Below are 20773 nucleotides of genomic sequence, written 5' to 3' on the forward strand. Positions count from 1 at the left end.
TGGCGGCTTTAAAAATCTTTTGGCCAAAACAAAAGCTGCTGGCTATATATGTGATCTGGTGTTCACTGGGAACTAGTGATGAGCGAGTATGTTTTGTTAACCCTTTCGCCGAGTATGCTCGGCCGAGTATTTATAGAATGCTCGGGCTTTAAGTTTTCGTTGCTCACTGAACATGATTTGCGACTGTTTGACAGATTTAATACATGTGAGGAATGCTGGAAAAACAGGCATTCCTCACATGTATTAAATCTGTCAAACCGTTTGCACAGACCACTCAGTCTGCAAGAAATCACTGATATGTGAAAAACCTGTATCTTTCGTCCACATAGAACTGATGTGTGAAAGAAGCCCAAGATGTACACTTAGATTTATTTGCATGTAATTTTATTATTCTCTTGTATTTTTATAGTTCTGATACTCATTGACATAAAAGCCTATCGTTACCAATTTGGTGAGGGCGTCATGTACTCTGAGATTTAACTGAAAGAATGGGTTGGAGCTGAACATGTTAGCGTAGGCCCCACATGACCGGGATTGGATCATGAGTAAAATGGTAGGAGATAGGTGGTTATTGGATTTGAATATGAAAGTAAAAGGGGAGGGACTATGGGGGGTGTATATAAAGAAAATTGCGGGAAGGAGGCCATTTTAGGGAATCCTCAATGTGAAGAGTCCCGCTTGCGCACCCTGTTTGAATTCTTTATTTGCGTTAGTGTTACAAAGAATATAAAAAGTTAAACTTAAGTGAAATTTGAAAGTTATTGACATTTTGGGTTGCCGTGGCGGAGGGGGTTGGGGGGGGTCCTTGGAGTTGGGGTAAAAAATTGTTTGGTGGTGGAATCAGATGGATGGTTCCCTTCAGGATGAAATTAATAATGGCTGACCTGGCACTTAGTGGGGCTCTGGATGGGGGTGGACCCTGGGAGCCGGTGGTTGGCGTTATTTTACCACTGACCGTGGTGTGGTACTCTCAAGTTTGGGTTTCACGACTGAGAGTAAAGATATTTCTAATTTGATTAATTGTTTAAAGTGTGCCAGATCTGGTAGCTCCAAGGACTTTCCTCTTTTTTCCGTTAATTCACAACGGTTATTGTTATTATATTATTTGTTAAATAAATAGCCACTGTGAATCCTTAAAATAATAACTTTATTAAATATGCATTAAAAAGTACCCTATGTGAACACACAACATACAATTTACATAATTCAAAACAATAGAAACTTTCTGTTCCTTATTCAAAATCTCATGCATTAAACATGAATTTATGATCAAGAGAATGGTCTAGTGTAGGCCGTATAGTGTGTAAGCCATTCTCTGTGCTGTATAATATTTGACTGATCACGACCAACACTGAAGTAGTCCTTAGGGCCAATCCATTAGAGGTAGTTTGGTTTAATGAACATAATTGAGATTGGTTGAAGTGGTATTAACTCTTTATATGGATAACGTTGTGTCCATTAAATAATTTTTATTATATTTTTGTAGACTCACAAATTTACTTCAGTCCCCTTCATTTTCTCTGTTATTAGACAGGTAAGGGAATTATAAGGAAAGCCGACATTGAGCGGGGGCACCACTGCAGTGACCCTAGGATGCCAACCTCCGCGGCCCAAGTAGGGATCATGAAGTAGGGTGAGATCTATATGACCTACACAGGTATTGTGACCAATCTCTTGATGATTAATTCATGTTTAATGCATGAAATTTTGAATAAGGAAGAGAAAGTTTCTATTGTTTTGAATTAAGTAAATTGTATGTTGTGTGTTCACATAGGGTATTTTTTAATGCACATTTAATACAGTTATTATTTGAAGGGGTTTACCTGTTAACTGTTCTCTTGATGACGCTTTCAAAAATCAGCACTGTAAGAAAAATAATTGGCCGCTGTGGCCAATTTTATCCAAAAATATTGTCTCCCATGTGTGATTATTAAGGCCGGATGGGTTCATGGTACTAGGAATTTTAGTAATAGGATGAGAAGTCTTTAATGGTGTGAATCGTCCATACTATGTCATGATCAATAGCTCATTACAGTAATATTTTTCAACTCTTATTTATTTAGGATCGTCAATCCAGTCTTACTTTAGAAGAATAATATATATAAAAAAAGCCTTGTAACGCTGTGGCCACAGATTCCTCCACATGGCATGCATAGATCCCTATCAGAACATAATAGTAAGTATGTCTCCCTTCTCCATTTAGTATTTTCCATGCCGCAATACTGAACTGTGAATTATACAAAAGGTAAACATAAAACTGTAAACCTTCAAGAAAAAAAAAGCATGAACATAAAATAGGGCACATGGATGTCAATAAAGCCAATAAATGTATCAGACATTTTTCAGAACACTTGATACTGTAGCTCCCGATGTGGTAGTTTGATATGCATAAAAAAATGTGCTGAAAATGTTGATCTATATTGCATATTAACCCCTTAACAACCGATGACGGATAGAGGACGTCATGAGCAGGTGTCAGTTCCTCCATCATGACGTGCTATGCCCATTATGACTTTGAACTGTCACTGCGTGTAAACGCGCAGTGACAGTTCAGTGTCGACAGCAGTCAGTAGCAGGTGCTGGGACCCATGCCGTTGGTCCCCACACACAGAGGGCTGTGATCACAACATGATCTCACAGGAGGTGCTGACCCCCGGGTCACCAAGCTACGGAGCGCTTCTTAGACCATGTTTACAGCATGCTCTAAAAACTTTCAGTATAGGTAAAATGCATGGCAATGCTGGCGAATTGCAATGCATTATACCTGCAAAAAAAGAAAAAAAAGTGAAAGTCCCATAAAGAGGCTAACTAAAAAAGTAAAAATAAAATAAAAATATGTAAACAAAATATATTTTTAAAAAAATCACACTAATAAATACATATTTTTATGCCAGAAAAAATAAAAAGTACACATATATAGTATCACCGTGTCTGGAACAACCTTATCTATAAAAGTGTCACACTAGTTAACCTCTTCAATGAATACCGTAAAAAAAATATATAGCAAACTATTCTTGTTCATCATACCGCTAGAAAAAAGTAGAATTAAAAGCGATCAAAAAGACGAATGTAAATAAAAATGGTACCGCTGAAAATGTCATGTTGTCTCACAAAAAATAAGCCGCCATACAGCTCCATCACCGGAAAAATAAAAAAGTTATAGCTCTCAGAATACAGAGATGCAAAAAGAATTCTTTTTTCTATAAATGTGTTTATTGTGTAAATGCGCCAAAATATAAAAAATTACAAATGTGGTACCGCTGTAATCATATTGACCCGAAGAATAAAGCTGCCTTATCAATTTTACCACATACAAAACGGCATAAAAAAAAAAACAAAACAATTCCTGAATTGCTGGCTTTTGTTCATTCTGACTCCCCAAAAATCAGAATAGAAAGCGATCAATCAGCGTCATGTACCTGAAAATGGTACCAATAAAACATCTACTCGTCCAGTAAAAAACAAGTCCTCGCATGACAGAAATATGGAAAAATTATAGCTATCAAAATATGGTTATGCAAAAAACAGTTTTTGCAAAATGAAAGTGTCTTTTAGTGTGTGACAGCAGCCAAACATAAAAAATTATATAAATCTGGTATCGCACTGACCCGAAGAATAAAGTCGTTTAATCACTTATAGCGCATGAGGAACGGCATAAAAAAAATAAAATAAAACTAATTCTTCACTTGCTCCTGATTTGTTCATTCTGCCTCCCAAAGATCGCAGTAAGACTCGGCTCACATTTATCCTGCGCTGTGCATTGAGCACGTACACTGAGGTTTCCGTGTAAATCTCATAAATTTGTGATTCAGAAAGAACCCCCGGCCAAAGATTCCCTATAATGAGGCAGATGGAGACACTGTGGGCTCTGTCTGGCCTGTGATCCGGTGGTGTGGAAAAAAATGTAATTAACTTTCTTCACCGCACAATAGTATAAATTTCTGTGAGGCACATGTGTCCATATGCTCACTGCACCCCTAAATGAATTCATTAAGAGGTGTAATTTATAAAATGACGTAACTTTTCACTGCTCTGGCACCTCAGGGGCTCTGCCAATGTGACATGGCACCCTCAAACCATTCCAGCAAAATCGAAATGCCAATATGACGCTTCTTTCCCTTCTGGGATTTGCACTGTGCCTCAAAAGTAGTTTTTGACCACACATAGCGTACTCAGGAAAAATTGCACAACCAATTTTGGTGTCCATTTTCTCCTGTTACCCTTGTGAAAATAAAAAAAAATTGGGGCTAAAAAATTTTTGTGGGAAAATTTTGATTTTTTATTTTCATGGGTCTAATTTATAAACTTCTGTGAAGCACCTGAGAGTTTAAGGTTCTCACCACACATCTAGATACATTCCTTTAAAGGCCTAGTTTACAAAATGGAGTCACTTGTGATGCGTTTCCACTGCTTAGGCACATCTGGGGCTCTCCAAACACGGCATGGCGTCCACTCTCAATTCCAGACAATTTTGTGTTCAAAAAATCAAACAGTGCTCCTTCCCACATGAGCCCTGCCGTGCACCCAAACAGTAATTTTCTCCCACATCTGGAGTATTGGCATGCTCAGGAGAAATTGCATGACAAATTTGGGGTCCATTTTCTCCTGTTATCCTTGTGAAAATAAAAAAAAATGGGTCAAAAGTAAAATTTTTGTGGAAAAAAAGAGATAGGTTTTGTGCTCACAATCAGGATTTGCTTGCAGAAATTTCTGCAGCGTTTCTGCACCTCTTGGCAGCAAAAACACTGTGGAAAATCCAAAGCGTTTTTGATGAGTTTTCATCCGTTTTTGCCTGCGGATTTGCCATGCGTTGTTTCCAATGCATTGTATAGGAAAAACACAGGCAAAAACGCACAAAGAATGGACATGCTGCTTCTTTTAATGCACATGAAATTCTGTAATGAAAAATCCTGATCACGTGCACAGATCTTGCAAAATCTCATAGAAAATTCTGGGATAAGGTTTGCAATGCGTTTTTGGGGCCAATTCCGCGCGGATTTACCACATCAAAAATGCAAAAAAAACACACTGTCTGCACATACCCATAGGGTATGTTCACACAGTCCGGATTTGCTGCGGTTTTGACGCTGCAGAATTTCTGCACCATTTCCGCACCTAATATGCAAATTGGGATACTTGCGGTTTTTGGTGCGGTTTTTACATGCAGTATGTGTTTTTTGATGCGGTTTTTATGCATGCGTTTTTCATGTCTTCATGTTGAAATTTGCAGAGTTTTAGAGAATAGTTTTTTTTAAAACAAACTTTATTGATCATCTTATAGCGTCTTTGCATTGAAACACACATGCAGATTTTACGCATGCGAATTTTCCTCAACTAATGCAAGTCTATGGGAAAAACCGTATTCGTTTCCGCAAGATAAATTGACATGCTGCGGTCTGAAAAAAGGCGCCTCATGTCAGTTTCCGCAGGTGATCGGCAGGTGCACAAAAACGCATAGTGGTCATGGGATTTCTAGAAATCCCATCCACTATGCTGTAACATCTGGACACTGAGGTTTTGACGCTGCATAAAAACGCAGCAAATCCGGACCGTGTGCACATACCCTCATATAGACCCCTCAATGTCACTTCAAATGTGATGTGGTCCCTAAAAAAATGGTTTTCTAAGTTTTGTTGGAAAAATTTTAAATTGCTGGCAACTTTTAACCCGTCTAACAAAAAAATATATATATGTTTCAAAAATTGTGCTGATGTAAAGTAGACATGTGGGAAATGTTATTTATTAACTATTTTGTGTGACATATCTCTTTGATTTAAGGGCATATAAATTAGAAATTTGAAAATTGTTAAATTTTCAAAATGTTTGCCAAATTTTCGATTTTTTCACAAATAAATGCAAGTCATATTGAAGAAATTTTACAACTATCATGAAGTACAGTGTCACCAAAAAAAATATTCTCCGAATCAGCGGGATTCATTGAAGCGTTCCAGAGTTATTACCTCATAAAGTGACAGTGGACAGATTTAAAAAATGAAACTCTGTCATTAACCTACAAAGTGGCTCGGTCCTTAAGAGGTTAATATCAATATAGATTAGAATATATTATGTAGCTCCTGCTATACTGACCTTCACGTTTGGCTCAGATGTTCCTGCTTCACCAACCTTTGGCCGGCAACTCCTACTGTATTCACAGTTCACATTGAAGTGCAGTTGAGGGATGTACAGTGTGATGTATCAGAAAAGCCTGCAAAGGCTTAGGAAAAATTCCATTAATGTCTATGAAAGTAGGTTAGTGGGGCAATTCTCAAACATTGCCTCCACGTTGGTTTGGCCTGAGTAATTTATGCATTCAAAATAGCTGCTGCCTTTTTATTACAACTATTATTCCAGATTGAAGTTGTCTTGGGACAAGAACTCTGCCCTGTGGATGCATCTTCTATTACATTCATGGTCCTGGGACAGGCTATCTGCACAAGTGTGCATATATTTTATGAAGGATCATATATGAAGGACAGTATGGTGGCTCAGTGGTTAGCACTGCAGCCTTGCAGTGTTGGGGTCCTGGTTTTAAATCCCACCAAGGACAACATCTGCAAGGAGTTTGTATGGGTTTCTTCCGGGTTTTCCAGTTTTTTCCCACACTGTAAAGACATAATGATCAGGAAGTTAGATTGTGAGCCCCAATGGGAACAGTGCCCATAATGTCTGTAAAGTGCTGTGGAATTAATGGCATTATATAAGTGAGATAAATAAATAAATCCTCTTTAAGGCCACATTCAGTTTTTTACATTATGGCAATAATCTGCCCCTACTGCGAGTTGTCAAAATATCATTTATACAACATAACTGTAGAAAAAGAAATGGATCACAAATCCAAAATTTATACATGGAAATATTGCTGCTTAGTAAACAGTTACAGAACTGAATTAGAGGTTCTTTGTTAACATTCTGTTCTCACTATATGAAGCCAACTGCCATGTCACAGTGAAACTCTTAGTGGGTCCCAGACCTTAGGGTGCAGTGATCCTTGTGGAAACACCACACTAGCAGGGGCAGCACCCCAGGTGCCTTACAGCACCCATGCTGCAAGGACACACCACTCCACAGAGTTAAAAAAAAACACAGAAACTCACTATCCACATAGTCTCAGACTAAAAGCAGAGCACAAGTTAGGCTGTACCCCTCTTGCTGTCTGCTGCGAATATAAAAAAAACACTTGAACCAAATAGAAGGCGTGCTGGCACAAAGTAAAAAAAAAAAAAAAAGGCTATGCAATATAGCATAATTGTAGAAAGAGAAAAGAACAACAGGTACAACACCCAGTAAAAAGAGTTTTTTTAAAAATAATAATTAAAAAAACAACCCATCTTCCACATGGTGTCAGACAAAAAGCTGAGACTCAAATAGGCAAAGCTCCTCTTGGAGTCTCTTACTAATTAAAAAAAAAAAACCATCTGGGTCTAATGGGCGGAGTGCTTAGCCTCTATAAATCATTGGATAAGGTTTATATGTGCAGTCCATTTTTTTTTTCTTTCTTTCTCTCTATCGTTATAGTGTATTGCATAGGTGGGCACCTCTCTTTTTATTTACTTGGTACCAGTTCTTCTCACTTTTGGCCCAAGTGTTTTTAAATAATCAGGATTCTGCAAGAGGGGTACTGCCTGTCTTGCCCTCAGTAGTTTGTCTTCGACCATGTGGCAGGTGAGGCTTTTTTTATCTATTCACTTGGAGCTGTGCCTGGGGGTGGTGTGGCTTGGAGCTCTGGGGTCTTTGCCTTGCAGTATGGGGGCTGCCAGACACCTGGGCCACACCCTTTTCTGGTGTGGTATTGCTTCGGCGGTGGTGAATGTTAGGGACCCACTAAGGCCACGCACATACATTCAGTATTTGTAAGCCAAAACCAGGTGAGGAACAATCAGAGGAAAAGTATAACTGAAATATGTCACCACTTTTTCACCCACTCTTGGTTTTGGTTTAAAACTACTGCTTTAAAAAACTCCCCAAACGCTTAATGCATGCACGTGGTCTAAGAGCTCATTCAGACATCAGACCCTTTTTTGTGTAGAAGAATTTTTTTTTTTTTCTCAGATGGAAGGAGGAAGGAAATAATGACTGTTTCTCAATCTTTTCTGATTGTATAGTCCTTGAAAAATAAACAACATGGCATCTGATTGCTGTCTTGGTGTGGTTTTTTTTGTTTTTTTTTTGTTTTTTTTTTTGTTTTTGTTTTTTCATAGACTTGAATTGCTGAGATTGATCCAAGACTTGGATCAAAATCGGACAGGTTTCCTTGTTTTTGTGCAAACTTCTCAGTCCACGAAAATACATGTGTAAACTTCCCATAGACTATTATAGGTAGGCGTAGAGAACGGATAGAGCATGGGAAATGCTGAATCTACCTTAAGAGATTCGCTGTGACGTGGTAGTGGGCTTCATACAGCCCGATCAGAATATTAACGAAGAACCCTGTGTTCAGTATCGTAAATTTTTGGTTCGCTCCGATAGATCATATGCTAAGTGTTTTCAACAGGTATGTTATCATTTAATTGAATTTCTTCTCAGAGCATTAGAATCTTTGTATCGCGAAACTGTTAATCTGACCCTTTTGTGCAGTGTTGAAGAAAACAAAACAAATGTAACTCTAGCTTTTCTTATTATTATTATTTTTTTTTTTTTTTCTAGTTATTAACCTGTGGTTTCAATGATTTTATATTTTGGTAGACCAGACTTTTTGGACACAACAATGCAAGTGTTTGTTTGATAAAAAAAAATAAATAAAAGCTTTATTTTTATGGAGGGAAAGAGGTGTGATTCCAATTTTTATTAACTTTTTTTTTTCTTTAAACTTTTTTAAGTTTTTTACTTTATTTTTTAGTTTCCTTAGGGGACTGGAACTTGTGATCACTTGATCATTTATATTATATATTGCAATACCATAGTATTACAATATATAGTGAAATCCCAGTTCTTCTATTGAGCTCAGCTGTGTTTTATCGGAGGACTAATATTGCCGCAATGGGGGCCTTCAAAAGTCCTCCATCTGCACTGACAACAATGGGTTGGCGAAAGGTTCCTATCATTTCAAATAATGCTAATTTAGCAGCCACTGTAAGTAAGGTGCGTCAAAGTGTGTGGGGAAAAAAATCTGAATTCAGTGATATTGGTAAAGGCAACAAGCAGGGCACAAGGGCTTTCTTTATAACTTCGTAGCCTTTTTGTAAAATGTATATGTTTAAGTGGTTAAGCTGTATTGCACTATGTCTGTCCCTGGTTTGATGTAGTGCCTACACCCTACTGCCCAGCACCTTTTGTAATCGCGCATTACTCATACGCTTTTCGTATTATCCGTCTCTGGCTTTCCCTGCCGCCCGCTGCAGCGTGGCTCCAGGTAAGTGACCCATAGAATTCTAAGAAAATATGCGCCTGTGTTTTTACGTTATGGGAATGTAAATGATATAAAATGGTTAATAGACTTTTCCTGTTTTTATTTCCAATGCACTTTTAGGTGTACTGTCATTTATCAAAACCTCATTATCTTACAACTTTTACCATCACAGGTTGAACATCAGTATTCACACAGATTTAGAGTAACTGTCCTAAAAGCCACAAATGTTACCAAAGGAACCTTCGGTGATATGCGTAAGTAACATTTATTCACTTTTTTCCCCCTATTCCAGTAGTAAATGCTACTCCTGGTAACATTTACAATTGGTCCTACTTTATAGCTCACATCTATTTTGCAATTTTTAAAATTAATATACAGTACTCATTAGGGTTTTTTTTGTTTGTTTGTTTTTTAATTGATTGTACATTTGACAATGGAGAAGAGAAAAATGTATCAAAATGAAAGAATTGTGACCCATCATGGTCATCCATAAAAAAACAAACCTGCCACTCTGTTATAAGCAATGATTGTAGTTGTAGACTTACATGTGGATCTTTATCCTTTTACAGTGGACACTCCTGACCCTTATGTGGAACTATATATTGCATTAGCACCAGATGGCAGAAAAAGAACAAAACATATCAACAATGATGTTAATCCAGTTTGGAATGAGGCTTTTGAATTTATTTTGGATCCAAATCAGGATAATGTTTTGGAGGTATAGTGAATGTCCTGTCTTGCTGATAATTCCACATAAAAAGGCTGAGCGTGGCTGAACTACTCTCTTCTAGTACCAGCATGTTCTTGTATGCAAATGTTACATTTCTTTAAAAAAACTGAATTTCACAATTTGCTAAAGGAATCCTTGTTATATTTATTTTAAGAAAGGTCATTTGTTTTCCTATATTAAATTCTGGTAAGAAAATGCTGAGCTGGACAAAACCTCCTGTGACTTGTGAGGGACATAACAGCAGAGGACACAAGCGAGACTGCCAGAACAGTACATGGGGCCCTTTGCATTCCCATAACTCGTCATAATGCAGAATTCCTCCTGCTTTGGAGTTCAAAGTGGGCCCCCTTGACTTTTTTTTTTTTTTTGTGTCTTTGTGAAAGATCAGAATCTTTATATTGGTCTTGTCACCTACAGGTCTGTAACTTACAATGCTTCACATTGAATTTGCACAAAGAAGGAAATATCGTGGAAGTCTGGAAATCACATTAGGGATATACGAGTTACTGATTTGAAAATTTTTTTTCATTTGCATAACGCTTTTATTCAGTATCAGCACCACATGCAGAAATCCCTGTACTTACCCACCATGCTACTATCAATGAGATTATTAATGATTGTATTAGTAAATCATTAAGATCCACTGCTGACAGCTTCTTTTGTTGACCAATGACATCGCAGATGTGCTCAATGGGAGACAAGTCTGGAGATGCTGCAGGACCTAATAGTATGTTTAGGTCATGCAGGCTGCTCACAGTAGCACAAGCACCATGATATGCGGTCTACCTCACATGACTGCTCCAAGCCAATGATTGCCGTTAGGGGTACAGCAGTATTATCTGATGATCCCAGACATTCTGCAACAGTTTTGATATTTAAGTTTTGAGGACCACTTTGTTTTTCCTAGGTGACCTTGATGGATGCTAATTATGTGATGGATGAAACTCTGGGCACAGCAACATTCAAGATCACATCCTTGAAGCCCGGAGAGAAAACAGAAGTTCCTTTTACCTTTAATAGGGTAACAAACATGACAAAATTATATTTGTTAAAAAAAAATGACCAGTAAAATATAGTGTTGACATAAGGCAGTATTCAGACACTGCTGGATTACATTTGGAACATGTATAGTTTTTAGCTAAGTACATTCTACTTCCCATCCGCACGATATTTAATGATTATTGAAATACTGAGAAATGATTCCTTGTATTAGCTGTTCTGAACATAAAGCGAGAAGGAAACAAACATGCGCAGCAGACTAGTTAAATATGACAGAATTGGCCACTAAGACTCCAATACAGATATGGGCAAAGCCTTGTATATTTTTATTCTTCTTTCTGGTTATATGTGAATCGTAAAAGTTTTTAAAGTTAGTGATACAATTTTTTTCTTCCATATTAGGTTACCACAGTCTTCCTTGGATTCTCGCTAGAAGAATGGTATGCATCCATCAGGATATTTTAGTGCTTTAAGATGTTTATTTGGATTATATATTTTTTTTATCAAATAACACTAATTTGATGTTTTGCTTCTTATAGATATGCTATCCCAGGCATTATTACATTGTATTGAGCTGTTTACTTTTTCAGAACAAACTTTTTTTTTTTTTTCCTGTTTCAATGCAGCTCGTCCACTGACCTGAGGTTCAGCATGGCTCTGTGCGATCACGAAAAGATCTTCCGTCAGAAACGTAAACCTGTGGTTATCGAAGGAATGAAGAAATTATTGGGACCTGAGCAGAGTAAAGACTTGTATTCCACTTCTAGAGATGTAGGTTGTTCACGGCGGTTAAGAACTTTGCACCTGTAATTGGACAGTAGGGATATGTATTTTCCTAACCACAGCTGCTCATGTTCCTTTTGCTAATTAAGACTCACATGCTGGAGGGAGCGTTGCATATTTTGAGGTTGCTGCAGATTTTAGACTTGAGAAATTTTAACTTGATAACAAAAAAATATAAATGTAAATTTGGGGTCTCTTTATGCCCTTAAAAATACTTTACTGTATATTTTTTCTTTTTTTTTTCCCTCTTCTCTGGGAAAGTGGTTTAAGGGCATAAAAGAACCAAAGTTTGAAAATTGCTATTTTTTTTGTTTCCACAAATAAACTGCAGTCAAATCAAAGAAATTTTACCACTACCTTGAAATAAAATCTCATTAAAAAACAGTCTCATAATCAGGAGCATCCATTGAAGCGTTCCAGAGTTAACTCCCAAAGTGACAGTGGTCAGAATTGTAAAATTTGGCTTGGTCATTAAGGTGAAAACTGGGTGAAGGGGTTAATGGAAAATCTCAAACATTAATACTGTGCATTAAAAGTAATTCTGTTTGCATAGTTGGTGTATTATTTAAATAAACTTTACTGTTTAATGTAATTATCCAAGTGCATTTCCTCTTGGCATGAGTTCCACTGATCTATATTCATGTATCTTTTTAGCAGCCCTATTAAATGTGTAGATGATCCAGCTCGTTTTCATGGCGAGAGTAGATTGTTCTATTTTTGCTCACTGGGAAATCCTATTTTAATTTCTTTTTTAGGTACCAGTAATTGCTGTTCTTGGCTCTGGAGGTGGATTCCGTGCTATGGTTGGATTTTCTGGGGTGATGAAGGCTTTGTATGAATCCGGTATTCTGGACTGTGTCACATATATTGCTGGATTATCTGGATCTACATGGTAATTTCTTTGGAATTTAGATATATTAAACATTCTTAGAAATGTGTTTTATCTTAAATTACGTCGACTTAGCTTTTTAATAACTGCTATAGCATCTGCTTATTGCAGTGATGTGTTTTTTGTTATATTTTCTATTTATTGCATGTATTTTACATATGACATTCTGTATAATATGATGGTGAAACATCCCTGTTATAGTATCAGATGGTTAACAAAATATATTAATGACCTACAGAAAATATTTAAATTGCATATATAATTGGCCTTTAAAGGGAATTCGTAACTAGGTTTTTGGTATACCATCTGACACCTCGCTGGAAGCGGGGTCTGTGCCCCTATATCATGCTGATATCATTTAATGGGCTGCTTGCTGCAGTTTTGATAAAATCACTCTCAACTGCTGCAGATCTAACAGTTCTCTGCTGAGCTGCCATCTCTGATATAATCATTAGTGGGGATGGGGCTATAGGGTTACTAGGTATTGAACCCGTTCTATGCCCGGGCGGCAAGCATTTTTATTGGTATATGCTCCCCCATCCGGAGGCTGGGGGAGGAGTGTGGCGCCAGAGAACACATGTGCCCACACTGCACTGCGCCTCCTCACTCCCCCCCCAATCCTGGTATGTATGCCCCCCCCCCCCCCTCTCATCCCTATCCTGGAATGTATGGCCCTCCTCTTCCTTATCATGGCATTCATAGCCCCTCCTCTTCATCACGCTGCACACATACAAAAAACCAAACCCTTATACTCGCCTTTCTTCCCTGTTCTCCAGTGCTGCGTCCTATTCTGCCGGGGAGGAGTGTGGCGCTGGAGTACGCGCGTGGCCATAATGCTCTGTCCAGTGCCATTTTGTTGAAGACACACTGCAAATGAAAATGTCGCCGGATAGGGCGCATGCACCGATTCCGCCGCAGTCTGTCACCGGCCTCGGCCAGAACAGAGGCGCTGCAGCAACACTCCTCCAGGTCAGGTAAGTATACCTTTATGGTGCTGGAGATCACGGTATGCATTCAATGACTGCATACCGCGTTCTCCGGCACCATACACTCCTCTTATCTGTAACAGCTGGATGCGGTCTGCCGGAGCCAGACTGTGCAGACACGTCGCTTTTGCGCAGTCTATAGAGGCTTTGGACAGAGGGACGTATCTACTGATATATTATAGATATAGAGCTCATGAATATGGAGGACTATGTGGTGGTAGGTTTACTAGTCCTCTGGTGGTGGCTTCCTGCTGGGGACTCATTCAGACTTCCATTTTTCACATACATATTCTGTCTGTGATTTTCCACAGTTTGCACATGTGGAACCCCAGGGGTCTGGTTACCACAGTAATAGCAATATTACGTCTGTGAGCAGGTGGGAGGTCTCCTGGTCAGGAATCCTAAGCATGCCACACCTCCTGCCCAGTCCTGGGAGGGGAAGCACTTCCCCTATATAAACTGGGGCTGAGGTAGGGTTGGAGGAGAACACAGACAGAGACAGAGACACAGTCTGGTCTGGTGTGGAGCAGTTGCAGGGAAAGTGACAAGAGCTCTGTAGGAGCAGGAGTGAGTGCCAGAGGCTGGAAGCTAAATAGCTCGCCTTGGCTGAAGAGATCTCACCGGACACGGAGTCCGAGGCTGTGGGGACTGTTCCATACCCAGCAGCAGAAACCGACCGGCAGGGGATTTCAGGTCCTCTGGCCAAGAAACCCGAAGGCACGGTCACACGCAAGGGACCAGCACCGCCGTCGTGGAGAGGAGGCTACCAGAAGGCCCCGAGTCACCGGCCATACGGGTGAGCACCACACGGTACACTCAGGGACGTGGGCTACTTTTACCCGCTTCTAGCAAGGTAGCCAAGAAGAGTACAATTAGTGGGGAGGCCTACAACTCCGCCTGGCCAGGGGAGATCCTGTCTGCTCACGGACTGACCAGGCCCCGATCGCTAGCCAGTACTCCCGGGAGGGTCTACCTTTGCCACCAGTAAAGACCCTGAACTACACCGCACCGTCTGAGTGGTTCCTGGTGCCTGCGTGCAAATCCGCTATCCCCATCATCCACGTCCGCTGCCCCGAGGCCATACCCCTCCCGTTGGGGGTTATACTACCCACGCTGCACAACTGTACCACCGGCCTCAGCGGTCTGCCCTGCAGCGGCGGTTTCGTAACCGCATTCAACGGGTGGCGTAGTCTAACAATATCACATCTGCCACTAAAAACATCGCCACTTAGTTTGACACCCTGGGCACGGACCGGGTCACTGCCACGAGGACTACCACCCCCAACGGATCCGGCTCCGGGTATTCCCCAAACATGGCCCAGGGGGCGCGTCACACACTTCACCCATTATAGTCCACACATGTCTGATTTTTGCAGACTGTGATCTTGCAAAAGATTCATGGGGACACATCCATTTTTTTTTTTTTTTTTTTATCTGAGTGACAAAAGAAAATCGCCCATACAAGTCTTTTGGGTTTGTAAAAACCACTAACGGCACACAGATGCCAAAACCGTTCAATCCTTGTCAATGTTTAACATTGCAATGAATAGGAGATGACTTGTAATTTTTAATTTATTTTTTTCATAGCTGAAAATCACTAAGAGTAAGAACGGAGACTCTGATCTTTCTAAAACACTGATTACACTGGAGCCATTTTTTGTAAACCTGAAAAAATACTGATGTCTGAACAAAGGCTTTAAACTTTTTTTTTTCTCAAAACTTCAGCAGGCCACTCAAGTAAATAACACATTTCTGGTGCCTGGGTCTCTGTCTCTACATCATGCTTCAGCAGTTCTGCTGCTTTGTGTTTTTATTTTTTCATGCAATATATAATGAGTTTTATATTTCTACTGGTCATTGATGGATATATAATACTGTAGTGTTCAAAATAATAGCAGTCCAATATGACTAACCAGATTAATCACTGTTTTTGGTATAAATTATATTACCACTTGGCAAACAATTTACCAGTTGGTGCAGTAGATTCTAAGAAAACCAAGACTCTTCATCCATGATCTGCATGTTTTTGAGTATGTGTATTTAAATAATTAATTGAATGGCTGTGTGTTCAAAATAATAGCAGTGTGGAGTTCAATTAGTGAAGTCAATCATTCTGTGAAGAAACAGGTGTGAATCAGGCAGTCCTTATATAAGGGTGAAGTCAGCACATGTTGTACATGCATTTTTCCTTGAAATTCTGAGAAATATGGGTCGTTCGAGACATTAATCAGAAGAACAGCGTACTTTGATTGCAAAGTTGATTGGAGAGGATAAAACTTCTAAAGAGCAGACAATGATAGGCTGTTCAGCTAAAATGATCTTCAATGCTTTAAAATGGAAAGCAAAACCAGAGAGACGTGGAAGAAAACAGAAGACTATCATTCGAATTGATTGAAGAATAGCTAGAATGACAGGCTCAGACAGTGATCAGCTCCAGGATGATCAAAGACAGTCTCAAGTTACCTGTGAGTACTGTGACAGTTAGAAGTCGCCTGTGTGAAGCTAATCTCTTAGCAAGAAGTCCCCGCAAAGTCCCACTGTTTTTTTTTTTGTTTTGTTTTTTCTTCATATTGTGAGTTTGTAAAGACAAATGCAGACACTGCATTTTTTTACAACAGCCCAATGTTCATTTTTTGCTATTTTCTGTAAAGTAGTTACAAATTTATATACAGTACATTTCTCTTCATGTTTTGAATTCGAAAACCGTGTGCAATGTTCCCAATGCATGGAAATAAGCACAATGTTTATATTAGTTTAACTTATGGTTTTTGGACACTACTGTATATCTATTTTCATTCTCTGGTTTGCTGAGTTTTTCTCAAATTTTTTTTTACAAACTTCACATTTTGTTTTTGTTTTTTTGACCGCCAAAATAACAAAACAAACTGGACAAGTTTGCGATTACTATAATTATATAAAACTATTGCCAGATCATTTACACCACTTGATGAACACTAAAAACAAAACTCCTAAAACTGCGTCAGAATGTGTGGTTTTTTTTTTTTTTTTTTTTTCCTTTCCTCAAGCTCATGTGTGCTGACCAGCGGGAGAGCAACTACCAAAAAATGGTCCAGGACACTTTGCAGCGATCAGCAACCTCACAGCAGGGGCCTGATCGCTGCAAAGTGTCACACATAGCGACATCGCTGGTGAGGTCGCTGTTGCGTCACCAAAACCGTGACACAGCAGCGATCTCTCTAGCAATCTCGCTATGTGAGACGGGGGCTTTACTCATCAGGAAGGATCTCCATCAAATTCCTTGATGGAGGTGATAAAACTGTTCTTCCATTTGAAATATCCAATCTCCTTTCTCTTAAGAGATCGCTGTTAAGGGACAAGGGATTTTCTCATAACCTAATTTCCATCTTACTCCAGAGTAGGAAGGCAATCACCACAAAGATCTATGGCAGGATCTGGAGAAATTTCTTGCTGCCCGCAGGTCACTACTGAGAGACTAGTGGTATGTATTTTCTGCATCACTTGGCAGGAAAAATAAGTATGCAAAAAAACACTTGTTTTTGACTGATTTGAGTGAAGTCGATGACTAAAAACCCAGGGCAAAAACGCAGAGAATTGACACTGCTGATTATTTTCTGCACCAAATCTGCAAATTAAACATAAGCAACGTGCGCATGACACTTCAGGTTTCTCATCCACTTTGCTGGCATCAGGATTGCTTCAGGTTTGTCCAGAAAACCTGCATGGCAAAAACGCACCAAATTTGCAACATGTGCACAAGCCCTAAAAGCTTCACTTTTGGATTTTACAGGATTCAGGCAAACTGTGCCTCAGTCTTAACATAGGAATCGGACCTGCGTATAGTAATACTACAACAGGATGGCGTATCAACTGCAAGTTTAAAGACTAACTTATTACTTTTGATTAGGCATACATTATTTTAGTGTTACTGTATGTGGTTTGTTTTAATATATTTTGTTCCACTAATTTCACTATGTGCAAATAGTGTTTTTATTTTGTATAAATTCTTGTCTAGAAACTGGTCTTGTGTCTGTCTGGTTTTGATGCTTGTTTAAATGGGGCTGTGCTGCTATAAATAAGTGTGGTAGTTTTATGGGGAAAACCATGTCTTTTCTAACTAGATAAACCCCTTTTGGGTGGGCTTTTTTGTTTTTCTAAAATGTTAACATTTATGAACTTTCTCATACTGTATCGCAGGTATATGTCTACACTTTATTCCCACCCTGAATTCCCAAAAAAAGGTCCAAAGGAAATCAATCAAGAGCTAATGCATAATGTCAGTTACAGCCCCCTCCTCTTACTGACTCCTCAGAAAATCAAACGCTATGTTGAAGCTTTATGGAAGAAGAAGAGCTCTGGGCAGCCTGTGACTTTCACTGATGTTTTTTCCATGCTCATTGGGGAGACACTTATCCAAGATGTAAGTCATTTCTTGTAGGTCTTTATTTAATGCAGTTAAAGGAAGCCAGTCAGCATGAAAATGCAGACTAATCTACAGGCACCATGTCAAGGACTTGTTCAGTATTTGTAAGCCAAAATCAGGATTGGGTGATAAATGCAGAAGTGGTGACTTGTTTCTATTATACTTTTCCTATGATTTTTCCACTCCTGGTTTTGGCTTACAAATACTGAACATGTGAACGTGGCCTTCATAGAGCAACTGGAGCTGAGCAGAGTGATACATAGTTCTGAAAAAAAAATCCCTTAAACTGCTACCTTCTGTGATTTTTGGCCCAGTGGACGGTCCATCAGTGACTGACAGCTTTCTCTGTATGTACTACACTTATAATACAAGCTGTCAATCACTGATAGGACCGCACACTGCACCGAAAGTCCCAGAGAGATCAGAGGATTTAATGATTATAACCCAGGATTTACTGACTCTTTACTCACAAAATCATATATCAATCTACATGGCTCCTTTTGCTCTACAACATGGTGCCAGGAGATTACTGCATTTTCATGGTGACAGGTTTCCTTTAAGTTGGAGCAGATGGAGGTGAAGATGAAGCCTGTAATTGTCTTGCTAGGAATGTATGTACTGTATTTTTCAGACTATAAAACTCACCAGACTGTAAGAGGCACCTAGGTTTTAGAGAAGGAATCTGGGAAAACTTTTAACCAGTCATCTGGATCAGGCATGTGAAAGTAAAATGCTTATTGCCCCTAAAATAAATCTTTAAGTATTGCAAAAATATAAAAACAATTCTACAGAGTATAGACAATGGAGGACCATAAGTCTCCTTCACATGGATATCAGACTTGTAAAGACATAATAGTCAATATATTATACATACACTATAGCATGGTTGTCAATAAACAAAAAGGTCCCAATGAATCAACACGTGTTGCACAATGCAAATAGAGGGACATTAACATATATGGTTGACATTGATGTTTGACCATGGAAAATGTAAGTACCTGTATAAGCTATAAACAGCCCTGTAAGCTCAAGGCCCAAGTGGGTATATATATATATATTATATGGGCTCTACCAGGAATCTCCCATAGACTAATGCATCTAAACTCAAAGAGAAGTAGCTACAGAGCAACTTGCATGTCCAAGTGGGTTGTGTCCCATGCTTCCTGCAGTAGTGACTCTGCTCCTGCCTCCTATGACCCCGCTCCACAGCCGCTACCCCCACTCCCCAAAACTACTTTGGGACTATATATGACACACTCCCATTTTCCTCTCAAATTTGGGGGAAAAAAGTGAGTCTTATTGAGAGGGGTGCAGGGTGGTAGTTGTGGCAAGAGGCTGCTGTTCTCCTCCCACACCCTGGCACCTCACAAATAAAAGATGTAGTCCTATTCTTCATGTGGGCTGTGTATAGTAGATAACACTTACGTTTTCCGTTGAGGGCGTCCTCTGATACTCGGTCGCTTTCTGAGAGGCAGGCGCACACAAGCTCAGACTTTCAATTCTTTCTTAACAAAACCATTTTACTTAACTCCTTCAGTTCAATTTTGGTTACAGTACGATGCAGCAGTCAGTTTGAACCACCTGCATTATGTCTGTTTTCTGGCCCTTCCTTCCTCAAGGATATTCTGTCCTGCTACGCAACTTCCAAAAGCACGGTCCCGCTTCATATTTGGGCATCCCCATCTATTTTCCCCGCTTGGTGCAAAAATAAGGCTATGTACCCACGATGCAGAAATGCTCTGGATTTTTCCTGAGCGTTTCTGCATCTCCCTGCCAGAAAAAACGCATGCGGATTGTACATGCGTTTTCCTGCCAGGGACATGCGTTTGTCAAGCGTTTTTTAGCATGCGATTTTCACGTGCTTTTCCAAGGGATTTTAGCATCACTCGGAAAAGTGCTTGAAAGTTGGTCACACAATATAAATCCATGCAACTGGCATGGATTTATATTGTGTGACCAACATAATGTTTAAAAAAAAAAAAAAAAAAAAACCCTGAAAAATTGGCATTTTTTTTTAGCTGTATTTTTTAGACTAGTTTAACAAAGGCAAATTGGTGACACAAATGTACGACTGTTCCTAATGCACTTGATTTAGTAATCTATTTTAATAAACTTGCCACTAATGTCACCATTTGCTTGGCGTACAATGGCTAATTACTTAAATATGTGGGCTAGTGTTTTTTAAGCCATGACTGTACAACTCTGTTGGTGTCACTAGCATGAAAGTAAATAGTGCAGAATTTTAATTGTTCAACTAGAAATCTGGAAAATCCCATCGAGGTCCTGGTCTGGCATGCATTACCAACTGTCCTCTGGACATCAGTGGCGTAACTAGAGTCCGACGGGCTCCGGTACAAAATTTGGACCTGGGGCTTCTACTGCATGTCGGACAGATGTCTGGGCCCTTGTAGTGTTCTAGATCCTATAAAGACATGTTTGACCCCCTCCCCCCATGTAATGGCACCCCCCCCCCTTGTTTGTCCCCTTCCAGTAATTTCTCCCATTCTGCTGCTCTTCTCCAACACCCTTCTTTTTATATAAGAAAAAAAAAAATTCTTGCCTTCCTCTGCCCCTACAATGTGGTGCAGAGGTCGACAGCTGACTCCAGTGCCAGCTATGGGTGACGCATGATGGCACT

At 39.4% G+C, this 20773-nt stretch overlaps 1 protein-coding gene across 6 annotated transcripts in view; it reads left to right on the forward strand.

The window, feature by feature from the left end:
- PLA2G4A (phospholipase A2 group IVA) overlaps positions 1 to 20773 on the forward strand; it is a 213582-nt gene that overhangs the window by 100433 nt on the left and 92376 nt on the right. For 5 of the 6 annotated variants that reach the window (XM_073642987.1, XM_073642988.1, XM_073642986.1 and 2 more), the window contains 8 exons: positions 2064 to 2176; positions 9519 to 9600; positions 9916 to 10064; positions 10984 to 11097; positions 11478 to 11515; positions 11702 to 11846; positions 12614 to 12750; positions 17910 to 18132. In XM_073642987.1, coding sequence (XP_073499088.1) covers positions 2144 to 2176; positions 9519 to 9600; positions 9916 to 10064; positions 10984 to 11097; positions 11478 to 11515; positions 11702 to 11846; positions 12614 to 12750; positions 17910 to 18132 — 921 coding nt within the window. In that variant the 5' untranslated portion in view covers positions 2064 to 2143. Of the gene's footprint in view, positions 1 to 1530; positions 1658 to 2063; positions 2177 to 9518; positions 9601 to 9915; positions 10065 to 10983; positions 11098 to 11477; positions 11516 to 11701; positions 11847 to 12613; positions 12751 to 17909; positions 18133 to 20773 lie in introns of all 6 variants that reach the window. The other variant, XM_073642990.1, reaches the window with a different exon arrangement.

The sequence above is a fragment of the Phyllobates terribilis genome, unplaced genomic scaffold (genome assembly GCF_046119375.1).
Source record: "Phyllobates terribilis strain yellow unplaced genomic scaffold, ASM4611937v1 Scaffold_8__6_contigs__length_399053987, whole genome shotgun sequence".
Classification (NCBI taxonomy): Eukaryota; Metazoa; Chordata; class Amphibia; order Anura; family Dendrobatidae; genus Phyllobates; species Phyllobates terribilis.